The sequence below is a fragment of the Barbus barbus genome (genome assembly GCF_936440315.1).
Source record: "Barbus barbus genome assembly, chromosome: 26".
Classification (NCBI taxonomy): Eukaryota; Metazoa; Chordata; class Actinopteri; order Cypriniformes; family Cyprinidae; genus Barbus; species Barbus barbus.
The window spans coordinates 6,998,797-7,013,072 of record NC_136754.1 but is presented as its reverse complement, the minus strand read 5'-3'; the positions used below and the strand labels follow the sequence as shown (position 1 = coordinate 7,013,072).

General features: G+C 38.8%; 2 protein-coding genes across 3 annotated transcripts in view; one reads left to right on the top strand and one right to left on the bottom strand.

The window, feature by feature from the left end:
- LOC306845877 (disco-interacting protein 2 homolog C-like) overlaps window positions 1–4,015 on the bottom strand; it is a 32,953-nt gene extending 28,938 nt beyond the window's left edge. Inside the window, exon 1 of one of the 2 annotated variants that reach the window (XM_079378869.1) lies at window positions 3,606–4,015. In XM_079378869.1, coding sequence (XP_079234995.1) covers window positions 3,606–3,684 — 79 coding nt within the window. In that variant the 5' untranslated portion in view covers window positions 3,685–4,015. The remainder of the gene's footprint in view (window positions 1–3,605) is intronic. The other variant, XM_079378870.1, reaches the window with a different exon arrangement.
- A 6,225-nt stretch (window positions 4,016–10,240) lies between these two features.
- Window positions 10,241–13,966, top strand: LOC306845891 (E3 ubiquitin-protein ligase MARCHF11-like; the record flags this gene model as incomplete). Its single annotated transcript, XM_079378891.1, has 4 exons — window positions 10,241–10,579; window positions 12,087–12,242; window positions 13,000–13,192; window positions 13,656–13,966. The coding sequence occupies 4 exons, from the start codon at window positions 10,241–10,243 to the stop codon at window positions 13,964–13,966; spliced, it is 999 nt and encodes a 332-aa protein (XP_079235017.1).
- Between the last annotated feature and the right edge of the window lie 310 nt (window positions 13,967–14,276).

Genomic DNA, 14,276 nt, shown 5'->3' with positions numbered 1-14,276 from the left:
GATATTTCGCCGCCCCATTCTGTCTCTCGCTGGGCCACTAGTGAGTTTATGAAAATACGACCTACCTGCTCAGGGTGACCTACCAGAAGTTTAAACTGTCATGTTTACAAGTACAACATGGGGAGCACAATTCTGCAGATAGAAAAGTAAGGTTGTACTAAGCCACAAGCCTCATTCTAAAATGTTAAAAGTCGTCTCAACATATCAATCTGACAAAGTATTAGCATTAAAAAAAATTTACCCTAAAAAGAAAACCTGTCATCATTTTCTCACCCTCGTGCCATTCCAAACCAGTACGACTTTCTTCTGTTGAACACAAATGATCATTTTGCTCTTTTCCATTCAGTAAGTGACTGGGGAACAGGGGCTGTCAATCTACAGAAATAACAAAAAAGCACCATAAATGCATCATATATGAAGTCCATATGACTTGTGTACTATTTTCCAAGTCTTCTGAAGCCATACAATAGCTTTGTGTGAGAAACAGACCTTCATTGTACGAAAAGACAAGCTTGGAAATTCTGATAATGACATTCCCATTTGTGTTCCATGGAAGAAAAAAGACAGGGTGAGTAATGACAGAACTTTCTTTTTCGGTTAAACTATGACTTTCAAAAACAGCCTTTATGTAATTGATGGGTAAGCTGGGTCACAGTGACCAGAAGTTTGTCCCATAACTGAATGTGCAGACGGTTAAAAAAACAACAACCTCCAAGTTAAACCTAAAAATCTCTATCATTTAACATTAATGTACAATAATTTATGAATCACAATATACACGCAGTAAACACAACTGATATACAGTATATGGACAAAAAGTGCAATGTGTTGAGATGCAGTGTCTACACTTTTCAAATAAAAGCTACAAAAGGGGGGAATTGCAGCAATGCCATAAAATATCCATTTTTGGTTCCACAAAGAATCTTTCAGTAAACAGTTCTTAAAAGAACAATTTTTAGGGTGAAAAACATTTCATCTAAATCTAAAGAACTTTTTTTGAATGGAAAGGATCGATTGATGTTAAAGGCTTTTCACAGAACCATAAGATGTCAACTAAGAACCTTTGAATTTCCTTTTCATTGCCAATACAATGAGTCCTGCTGTAACTCCTTAATGCCCTGCAGAATCCCACATGTAAACAGTAATAATTGTGTCAGTGCTGACACCTGTACACAGGTAAAAATGTCGTTTTAACACCCATATTTACACAAAGTCCTCCCGTTTGCAATCATTCCAACAAAGCAGTTGGATCCATAATAAACCAGAAACAGCAACATCATTAAAACAGTTTCTTTAAAAAGAAGTCATATCATCGGTTTAATAAAACTATGACAGACACTTGTCAGTTATCAAAATCAGACCACATAAATACACGATTATATTCTGCATGAGTGCATTAGTGTAAGTATATGTAACTCTGATCAGATGAAGACCCTAATCCTCCAGAATGACTCTTCTGCCCCAATAAGCCTTTGTACGCAGAGCCAATCCGAATACAGCATGAGAGACTGTGAACCAATGAAACAATTGCCTGTGGCAAGAAAGCCAATCAAATGTCAGCATGCATGGAAACTAGGCCAGAAGCCAAAGCAACAGAACAGTGACAACAGATGCCCCAATCCATACACACAAATAGGATATTGTAATATATGACAAGCTTATGAATACCCATGCCACATATGTTAATTTATTGAAGCACATCTGACATATATGCACATGGAAATATTGTAGTCTGAAGAACACCACATAAAAGCTCCAAAACATAAGGTATTCTGGGAAATATTTCCCCCTTAAGTATCCTACCCCGTTTCACTGGACCGGGTCAGGAGTCAATGGGAACATTATGAACTCCTGAACTGTTTGTGTTGGTACAAACATCATGATACACAAAATGAAGTACACAAAATAACAGAGCGCTGTCTCATGAGCACAGGGACGGCGGCAGATGTGGCCTAATAAGGGGAATCATCCTTCTCTTGGTCTCTCTGTTAGGAGGAATGATGCAATCTACATGAAACATAAACCACAAAACACAGACACCCTTCTGCACTCACTGACCATGTGGCACCACTGTCTTCATGAACCGGGTCAAGTCTCCACTCATTACAGCAATGGTGTGACATTCATCCGAAACTATTTTAAAATATTTTCCCATTCTTGTATAATTATTATAAAAGCGGGGTTTTCCTTTTTTGTAAGCAGCTTAGAAATGAGAAACTACATGGAATATATGTACTTGTAAAACATATTTCTCACAAAAGAAATACAATTATATCTCCTTGACTCAGTCCAAAAAGTGGGGCAGACTTCTGACCTCTGTGGAAGGGGATTTCAGACTGGGGTCCACAGACACCCTGGGAGACTTCTAGGGGGTCAGTGAAAAAAATAGAGAAAATGTTTTTATGCTAAATGCATTTTCACATATTTTGTTATACATCTATTTCTAAATTCTCACTTCTTCTTTGCAATGTACATGTGCTCAAAAATAGTTTTAACAGTTTTCAGTTTGCTCATAAGCTTTTCTGTAAACCAGCTATGAAAAGATATTTATTATGCAAAGTTTTATACAAATAAATCTTATATATCTATCTCTATATATATATATATATATATATATATATATATATATATATATATATATATATATATATATATGCACACATACATACACACACACACACACCGTTAACTTAATACAATAAAATATTTTGCAGATAGTATTTCAATAATTTTGACTTTAGTACCATGACAAGTAAAAGGAAATAATTTTAGACTTTTCAATATCACGTCTTTCACACTATAATCAGGTCTGTTTATACATAAAGATATAAAGCTTCATTAAACGATCAATCTAGTTTAGGAAAGGGGTTCCTCACAGCGATATCCTTATATTTGGGGGTCCTTGGACTAAAAGTTTGAAAAGCCAGGTCAAGGTTGGTCAAAATTCATGGTGGCCATAAAACATTTTCACTGGCCGCCATGAAAATGCTTTTTTTTAATGATCATCATAAATTCTGATTATTTGCTACCATGCATATTTATTTACTTACTTGCTTGTGTATTTACTATTCCTCCCAATATGTGTGACCAGAAAACTATGCCAGGAGTATCTCATATCACATGGGTTTCTCATGTAATATCACAGTGAGAGAGATGCACTGGTTGTTTGAAACTTCATGACCAAGCGCATTACTTCCAAAATGCACAACAAAGGAAAGCCAGAGGAATGTCCCAATGCTTTACACACACCAGCTTCACTTATAACTGATTTATGTGCCCTATACATTCACAAAGGCGGTGGCCGTGTTATGAACAGCTCACTGGAATGGAGAGTGGAAACGGAATATGAGAGGGAGAGAGAGACTTTAAATTACAAAAGACACAGCTACCTTTATACATCCCAACAGCAACGTATTAAAAGTGTGTTATAATTTCTTAAAATGCACATTTCTGTTCTCATCCAAGGTCACCGAAACCGCTCTGTCCGGTTCTGCAAACGTAAACACGCGCTCACTTAAATCTGTATCGAGCGCGCGGACTCGTTCATCTCTCCTTCTGTCGTTCACTGTCTCCCTCTCTGACCGGTGAAACGGGCAACTACTCACCCTCCGACAGCTCCAGCTCGAGCTCCGCGAGCCGCGCGCGCACCTCCAGCGGCAGCGGTGACGAATCAGGGTCTGCCATTGCGATTCCAACACATCCGAACCTCGGTGCCTCTCGAGCTCCCGGTGACAAATGTGTATTTCACGGTGCAAAAATAGACCGCATGAGTGTGAGCGCGGATGGACAGCTAGCAGACGCGTTACTGGAGACCCGTTATCACCGGTCGCCTTTTTTCGGTTTTCGGTTTCGCTCGGCTTCCTTCTGATCCTAGATTGTAGTGGTGCACAGGAGCAGAGCTGCCCGTGTATCCACTGCGGTGCCACTGTGCCCGCCGCTGCCGTCTCGCTCACGTGACCTCGGTGTTCGTTCAAACGCAATGGAGAGCTACAGTGCGCGCGCGCGCACCGGCTGTAACAGAAAGCAGCAGCTGTGTGAAGACACAACGACATACAGTGCCATCAAACACACCCCGGGTGAATGATGAGGGCACACCGGCTCTTTCTGCGTCACATTTTGAAGGATAATCTAATATAAATATTCTCACCTATTTTACGAGATAATAGTGTAAGCAAGCGAATAAAATTATAATTCATGATTCAGTCACATTTTTCACGCATTACAACGATTAAATATTTTTATTATCAAAAGAGAAAAGTATGCTACTTTATTTATGTTACACGTTTTATTATGTTAATATTTTATATTCATAATTATTAGCTACTTGTTTGCCTATGTCAGGGTAATATATAATAAAGTTGTATTATTATTATTATTATTATATGTATTTCATGTATATTTGTTAGCTATATAATTTTACTACACTATTAAAATGTTTAGAGTGGTTATGATGCCTTCTGTTGGTGAGCGGTGGTATGAAAGTAAAGCGGTCTTATAGCCACAATGTGCATCTGTAAATATAATTGAAAAAGATTGTTTAATTTAAGCATGGATGTTGAAATTCATTATCATGTAATCTATAGCCTAGCCTACATTATCATTTACAGATCTATTCAGATGGCACTGATCTTGTGTCTTTGTCTCTCTGTACGTTGTCATTTAATTCCCCCAACAGATTGAATTTTTATTTGAATTTATTATTCAGTTTCTAGCTGCTGCATCTTCCATTACTGAAACACCAAAACACCTCTGCAGATCTCATCTTTCTCATAACTTCTACTTTTCCACTTCAGATAGCTATGTTACATTGACAAAATCTATGGACACATGGTAAACATCTTCTGACATGGGTTTTGAAATTCATAATGTGTTGCTTTGGTCACAGAGGTTCTACTAAACAAGTTAACATCCATTTAAACCACAGCAAACCACATTATTTCCTTTCTCACATATAGACCTTAGTCAGGTTGACGCCATACTGAATTTTACAAAGAATGAAACCAAGGCTTTGAGGGATACACTTACAATCTTTACAACGACATGGACTGCACTATTTTATGGAGTGCTTGTCTATTTAAGTCACATTTGGCATGTGTTAAACAACAGAAAGCACTGTACTTCTATCCCTCACAGCCTTATTTTCATTCAGGTCAAAAATGAAATAAGGTACTACTACCCTGACTAAGGTCTATAGGGCATGCTTACAGCAAAATCATAAAGTAAAAGAAATAGTGGCTTTAACCTCTAAGTAAAGACAAATCCAACCAGGAGTTGGATCTATACAGTTTTATTACCTGTGGTAAGCAAGTTATGCCCATGTTCCAAGGCCTACCTAATACTCTTGAGAGAAACACACAACATAAAGCCAATAGCCGAGAACCAGACAGTAATAACCACCTCAGAGAAACCATAAAACACTGCACACATATGCCTGTGGGACAGAAACACCACATCAGTTGATGAACTTTAAATTTGGCAACAGCACTGCATTTATACCAGTAAATATGACAAAGGCACCCATGGAGATCTGTGGAAAGCTCAAATTAAACTTTTGAAGGCCTGTTTGATGAAAAGTAGGAGATGACTCTTCACTTACAGTATCTTGGTACAGATGGTACCGTTTTAGCTAGTTACAGGAAATTCAAAAATAAAGACAGTAAAATCACAACAGAACATGAGGGTTAAATAAGTAAAATTGTAAACTATGCAAAGATTAAATTAATTAGGTAAGAAATGACGCAAACACCTGAACCGCAATGGTTTGACCAATCACAGCGACCTCGTTTACATATTACCACCTCGACAGTTTTACTGGGAACAGTTTACATTGTTTTAAACAGAATAATGCAATTAAATTGGAAAACATAGAAACAACATAGAAACATAGAAACGTCTTTTATATAATTAACGTTTTATTCGTTAAGTTTTTTTTCCCCTCTAACCACCAACGAAAAGTGTGTCTCACTCGGGAGGCTACATAAGGATATGTCTATAAACATTTTCATTCAGAGTGGTCGGAAGTTCACTGTAGAGGTTACTAACTGAGTGTTAATCACTCCTCCATTCACCTCGGGGAAGGTCTGAGACAAGAGCCAATCGCTGTCCTCACAGGACATCGTCTGAACAGATGAGCGAGCGCACAGGAAAAATGGGTCAGAACGCGGTGTTTACGCACGAGATGTTGGGACGTAGAATAGCGAACCGACTGATGCGATCCGCGTTGACTTGGAAACGCTCGCGGCTGGCGCAATGAGTTCAATGTGTGAACTAGCACAAGATGCTAGAACCCAATTCAGACTACTCTCCTACCACTCCTTTTCTTTTATTTGGAAAATATATAACATATAATATATACAGTGTTGCAAATGTTACTTTGAAAATGTAATTGGTTGCACCCTATTTAAAATGTGGCCTAATAGTGTAACTATTTCAATTTTCAACTACTTTCAACTTTGTTAAAGTAATGTATTGATTACATTTGACTACTTTTCTAAATTTCTAACGAATGTTTTGAACTTAATTCCTTTTAGAGTAACTTTACAGTAGGCTCAACATTGATTACTGTCAGACTTTCAATCCTTCGTCACTTGAATTAAGATTATAATAATTTAATTTCAAGTTTAATAGCTATATGATACTGTTTTTAAAATCAAATCTTATCTTTGCATAGCTAACACAGGCATCTAACAATGCTTTCGAAAAAAAATGGTCTAATCTTAAAAAAAATAAAGCATATAGGCAAGGCAAGTTTATTTATATAGTACATTTCATACACAGTGGTAATTCAAAGTGCTTTACATAAAAGAAAGTGAAATAGACATTAAAAATCAATAAAAACATGGAAATAAAAATAATAAAAACAAGGAATTTTAAAATGATATAGAAATTGATTTAAAATAAATTTAAAGAAAATGATTATACATAAAATTCATTGCAGTCAGTTCGGACATATAGCACAGTGCTCATTCAACAAATGCACAGTTAAACAGATGAGTTTTGAGTCTTGATTTAAATGTGGCTAGTGTTTTAGCACATCTGATCTCTTCTGGAAGCTGGTTCCAACTGCGGGCCGCATAATAGCTAAAAGCAGACTCCCCTTGTTTTGTGTGAACCCTTGGTATTTCTAACTGACTCGATCCTAATGATCTGAGTGGTCTGTTCGGTTTATATTCAGTGAGCATATCAGCAATATATTTAGGTCCTGGGCCATTGAGTGACTTATAAACAAGTAAAAGTACTTTAAAATCAATCCTAAATGTAACTGGAAGCCAGTGTAGGGACCTGAGGACTGGTGTGATATGCTCAGATTTTCTGGTTCTAGTCAGAATCCTGGCAGCAGCATTCTGGATGAGCTGCAGTTGTCTAATGGTCTTCTTGGGAAGGCCGGTGAGGAGACCATTACAGTAATCCACCCTGCTGGTGATAAAGGCATGAACAAGTTTCTGTCTCCAGAATCACCCCAAGATTTCTGACTTGATTTTTTGTTGTTTGACCCCTAGAGTCAAGGTATGCATTCACCTTGAGAACTTCATCTTTGTTTCCAAATGCAATGACTTCAGTTTTCTCCTTGTTTAACTGAAGAAAGTTCTGGCACATCCAACTGTTAATTTAATCAATGCATTGGCAGAGGGAGTCAATGGGGCTGTAGTCATTTGTAGATAAGGCTAGGTAAATCTGGGTATCATCAGCATAGCTGTGATAGGCAATTTGGTTCTTCCTCATTATCTGACTTAGTGGGAGCATATACAGGCTAAACAAGAGCGGTGCAAGAATTGAGCCTTGTGGGACTCCACATGTCATGACCGTCCACTTAGACTTATGCTCTCCTATAATTAGCACTGATATACATAAAACCAAAAAGGAAATAAAACAGTATTAAAGGTGCCATAGAATGAAAAACTGTCTTTACCCTGGCATATTTAAATAATAACAGTTCTGTACATGGAAATGACATACAGTGAGCCTCAAACACCATAGTTTCCTCCTTCATATGTAAATCTCGTGATTAAAAAAGACCACTGAAAAACAGGCGAATCAGAACATAACACCGACTGTGACGCAACAGTCGGGATCACTACGCCCCCAACATTTGCATAAACCCGCCCTTGTTCTAAGCCGGCCGAACCATCAGAAGCTCTGCAGGTATTGTAAATAAACAAGCGCGGACAACAGCGAAAATAACACAATAAATGTTATGTTCCAGGCCGTGCAGGGGGTGTGAAGTGCAGGGATGGGTTGGTGTCTGTATTCAGAAAGGCACAGAAAGCAAATAACGCGAGCCACTGAAGGGACATGGTTAGCTCCTTGCTAGCGGTAGCCTGTGACAGTACATAAGATTTCACTCTCAGTAAGGAGAGATGAGGATGATGGCGAATGACTTACAGATCCTGAGCACCACTGACAAGCATCTGATCTTGTGAAATGTGTGGTAAGTACTGTTGCTCCATAATGTAAACATAGTTTGTGTGATCGCGTCTCTTGAAAGGGAAACTATAACGCGATCGATGGATCGTTCAAAAGCAGTTTCAATGCCTCGCATATTAATAACGGCTCCCTGATGCCCGCGTTTTATAATACAGTATAATTACCCGACTATATAACTGCGAGAGAAAGTATTTAAATATATATTTTCCTCCCTGTGCTTCCTTCTTGCTGATGAGCTGTACTGTGAAACAGCCAATCAGAGCAGAGCTCAACATTGAGCAGCACTGTGAAACAGCCAATCAGAGCAGAGCTCATTATTATTCATGACCCTGCCAAATAAGCCAATAACAGACCGTTTCATTCTAGGGAGAAATCCTAGGGTTGTAAATGGACATGTAAAATCGTTTCTGGAGATTTTTTGCCCTTACCTAAGCCACATACCTTCTGTGTAGATATCAGAGAACAATTTAAAATACTGTATCAATGCATTCTATGGCACCTTTAAATAAACGTGTCCTGTTCTGTGTACTAAACTCCTGAAACATTGGTGTCTGATATTTTAGAGCAGTCAATGCAATTTGGGAAAGAAATCAATCAAATCTGTAGCCTGTGTGTGTGAAAATATTCTGATGTAACCCCCTTTGTAACATTTTTCTCAGTAACTGTAACAGATTACAGTTAGCCTACATTTATTTTGTAGGCTAATAAAATTCTGTAATTCCATTACATGTAGCCTAACTAGTAACTCGCCAACACTAAATAGCCTATATAGGCCTATAATAAAATATATATTCCCAATAAAATATAATAAGCTTGAATTTGCCAAAGGAATAGAATACTGTTACTTATCCTTTTTTTCCCTTGTGTATTTATTGTTTGTTTGTTTGTTTTAAAACGCTATCAAGCATATCCACAACAGCCTTCCTTTGCTTTTTTTTTTTTTTTTTTTGTAAATTCTTGAACTGTATTGGAATTCAATTGCTTTCGTACTAATGCTATGTTAATGTCTAAATCACTTTCAATGGTCAACTCTGTCACCGCCCTAAAGGCAAATGCCAAAATATATTTGATAGGCTAGGCTATATTTATTTAGCTTTAGATGGCACTGATGGAAATTTCTTTGCTGATAGAACACTGAATGTTTAAAAATCCACTTGAAAATGAAAAGGTACCTGGAGGCTATCATGCACTCGTAAAATAGCCTACTTTCAGAGTCTTTCTACTTATTTGTTTCATAGGTGTGGCTTTTATTTCATTTCATATTAGGGATAGTAGGCTATCAAATGTCCACCGTTTTATCCAACCGGTAACTACGGCTACCATGGTAAATCTCGAAAAGGGCAATACGCGCAAAGAGCGCGTGGCTCCGGGGCGGGTGGCTCGCGGGTCCATCACAGAGCAGTTACCCAAACGACTTTCCCGTCAGAAACAGCTTCGTCGCTCATCTTTACTCGCTATCTCATCACTCACACACTCTACATCTGATTATTTTGAGGAGGTTGGCTGTGAGGTTATGCGTGTTTCGTGCCTTCACTGCTCGGTGTTCCAGCACCGCGCCCGGATGGAAATGTGTCTTCCGGGGAAAAGCTGTTTTCAGCCAACGAGACAGGGAGCACATCGCGCCGCACAGCCTGGACATTTGCAACTTTCAACAGAAGCTAGTGCCTTTCTGAGAACGTGTGCGGTTTGAGACGCAGATCTATGGCAAGACCTATGCGTCCCAGAGGGGAGAAGAGCCGTGGAAAATCTGACAGAGGCCAGTAAGAGCTCAAACCCCTAATTTTGCTATTTCATTCTGATCCTAGTGCCGTCATACATGGATGTGCACGCAGAGGCGGGTCCGTTGCACGTGCAGACGGTGGATGAGCCACCGGGAGGCGCCACCGTTACCGTTCAGGTCCAAACGGTGCTGGAGAGCGATGGCGAGCTCAGCGAGGATGACCTGCAGTCGGGCGCTGGAGCTCAAACACCGGCAGCGGGTGATCCGATCACAGAGATCGAGAGCGAGGAGGGTGCGCAGGCAGGGACGGACTCACCGGCCGAGGACATCATCAGGCAGAGCGCGGGGAAAGCGGAAACGGTGGGCTCCAGTTGCAGCAACGAGAGCTGCATCCCGACTCCAGGCTGTCGGATCTGCTTTCAAGGAGCCGAGCAGGTGAAGTCGGGCCGTTCATGAAGTTAATTTATTCGTTTAGCAGATGCTTTTTCCTGAGGGACTTTTTGGTTGGAACATCTCAAGCATGGAAAGAGTAAACATTAATAGTAGCCTTTAAATAAATAAAATTACAATAAAATGCACATAACTATAATTATATATTTTGCATAATTTATTATATATTGTATAATTCTAAATATATAGTGTTATATATTAAAAAATGAAAAGGGTATCTAATATAGTAATTTAGTTTTTATGTTTCATCTTATTCAATAAATTAAGTTTTGTGGAGCAGGAATTCATTTCCTACAATGCACTACCTGTGTTGAATTTATTTCAGTGTTCTGAATTCAGTTTCAGCTTCCTGTTGGTTAATCAATCAATCAATCAATCAATCAATCAATCAATCAATCAATCAATCAATCAATCAATCACATTTTAAAAATATATTTTCAAACAAACCAATGCTTTTGACAGACAAAAGGTATAACTATAAACAAGTAACAGGTAACTATAAAATAGAAAAAAATAAATAAAACAAAACTTGGATATGAATAAAGAGAAAAATAATGATAAAAAACAAGTACTAAATTCATGAAACGTAAGAATTCAATGTTATAAGGCATTACAAGAAAGCCAGGCTAAAAAGTTATTTTTCATTCAGATTTAAACTTATTAAATTATTTTCTGCACATCTCATACTTTCCAGAAGGTTGTTCCAGCAGCATGGAGTAGGCCTATAATGGCTGAAAGCAGCATCAAATCTTTTATTTCTATACTTTGTGATTCAGTTAAAACAGAAGAATTGGAAAACCTGAGAGTCGAGGCCAGTAATTGAATTCTAAATTTGGTTGTCTCATCCTGATGTTGGTTCTACGGCGGTCAAAGCAGTTCGTAAATCCGGCTGTGTTAGGACAGTCTGAGAAATATAAACCTTGTAAACACCTTTTACATTATAGGCCTACATAATTAATGCAATTATTAGAATATCGGAAGCCTCAATGATTCTGAATGCTTTAAACAGACAGTGTGGTGTGTGTGTGAGAGATGGTGAGATCCATTAGAATACCTGCTGCGCCATTCATGTCTAATGCTCTTCACTTCCTGCAGCTAATGTGCTTCCTCGAGGCGCCTTGTGTTTGTGTGTCTGTAAGTGTGTGTGAATGTGTTCCACTCTGTTTCGGACTCATCATAGTTCTAAATGAGGATGTTTCTGAAATTATTCATGAATGCACAGATGAATCATTTCCTGTCCACTCACAGAGATGAATCTCTGTCGTTATGTGTATAGTGTTTCATTCACTCCAAATGTTCTCCTCATTAGACGAAACAGCTCATCTGCGCCATTGTTCAAGGTTCCACAACCTCAACGCTCAACTCATCTGCAAAGACGCACAATAAAACAATCATACAGCAGTGAATCATCAGCTCAGCTGAATCTGTCTTTTATCTTGATGTGTTTTGATTGGCTGATTGACATGTCGGTGTGTGTTGCGATTGGCTGTAGGGGGAGCTGCTGAGTCCTTGCCGCTGTGCCGGTTCTGTCCGACATGCTCATCAGCAGTGTCTCCTCAAGTGGATCAGTGAGAAGGGCTCCTGGAGCTGTGAACTCTGCAACTATAGATTCAACATCCTGCCTATACATATCAAACCACCACAACAGGTAAACACACACACATGCACACACTGGGATTTATGAAATAAAAGAAGTTATTCTAAAACATCATTACTAGGTTTATTTATCGTTATAGTTGTGATTTTGACTTTGCTATTTTGTTTTGACTGACTGGGGGACACATTTTTTTTTACCAGATCAGAATCATATGTTTGCGAATCGGACACCACAGCTTGTGCTTTGTTTGTTGTTTTTGATTGACTAGATTTTAAATAAAAATATTTTTTATTGCATTTGTGAGCATATTAAGGCTGGAATACACTACATGACTTTTACCCAGATTTTTTCCCCAATTTACAGTCTGGACAAATCTACACTCATTGCCAGACGTCAGAGCCAGTCTGTGTATTCGAGCTGACAAATTTAATAGAAATTCACATAATGTATGATCGGAACAGATTTTTTTTAACATCAGACTATGATTCCATCTATTCAGAGGATGTCAAACATGTTTGATATTTTGAGACACATTCAGAACACATTATTTGCTTTTGTCATGCACCTCATAGCAACAAAGCACATGTTTCTGCCTGAATTTGTTGGGATTGGAACACCTTGAGTCTGTTGCTATGTTAACCTCAATCATTTAGTGTATGATTCCCAGTTTTTCCTCTGTGACCAATTACAAAGTCAGTAAGTGTATGATGTTTCAAAATCTGTTAAGATTTGAAGTCGTGTACAGTATTCCAGCATTTAGTCGCAGTCTGGAACATGAATTGGTGATCGTGTTTGTATGTTTTGCCAGTGGCAGACCGTCACCATGACTCTGGTGGAGAAGGTTCAGGTTATTGCAGTGTTGCTGGGTGGCATCTTCCTGTTGGCCAGTGTATCATGGCTGCTGTGGTCAGCACTGAGCCCAGAGGCACTGTGGCAACGCAGTGACATCCTGTTCCAGATCTGTTACGGCATGTATGCAGTCATGGACCTTGTGTGTATCGGTGAGAGACATTTATGCACTAAAACATCCATTATTCCTAAGCTAATATGCATATTTAGCGGGTTATCATCTAAACAAAGTATCGTCTTTCAAATTCAATCAATTATATAACAAAATCTAAAAAGTCTACATGTCATTTTGGCACCCGTATGTGGCATGACAGATCTCGGTAGCCTCTGTATCTCTGAAATAAACATGAATGAACATCAGAAGGTACTGTATGTTTACGAAACGGTACAACTTAATGAAATGTATCATGTCTCATGAATCGCTCAATCAGTGTTTCAATGTGGAAAGATGTTAAGTAAACAGCTTGTAAACAATGTCATGTAACGTTACATTAATAATGGTGATTATTATATCTAAAAAAAAATAGCAATTAAATGTAATAATTTGAACTCCGTTGTTGACCCAGCGCTACTAAAAGTGTGTTTACATGTGCTAATCATACGTTTGTGTTTCAGGTCTGATTGTTCATGAAGGTGGTGCTGTGTACAATGTGCTGATGCGCTGGCGAGCTGTTAATCTCTTCTGGGACCTTCAGAACTATGATAAAAGCCGAGACCTGGAAAACACGCACAGCCCGCACCGTAACCTGTGGCTGCCTCTCACACACACACATACAGTCTCTAACACACACTCACAAACCACCCGACTGGAGTCATCACCTCAATGCCCCCTTCGCCTCCTCTCCATGTGCCTGAACGTGACCTCTGACCTCTCCCCGCAGGAGCAAGGTTCAGGCGAGCTGGTCGTTAGGGTCACGTCAGTTTGACATAAAATTAAACTCATTCAGGGACCAATCGAACATCCTTTGTGGGAGTGGCTAACTAGTGGGAGGAGCCCCAGTGTTGGGAGGAGCCTTACTTGAAAAGCACTTTAGAAGACACGCAAATTGAATTGAATACAGAATTATGTTGTATTGCAAACTAAAGTTGAAGGTGTTTCCAGCCTGAAGCTCTGGATCAATTGAGCATCCAAGTAAGACTGCAAAGCTCTCCGTACACACACAGACTTATACAAAATTATAATGCACACAAAATGTATTACTGCTGTTAGACGAATGAATGTTTGTTTTAAACCAA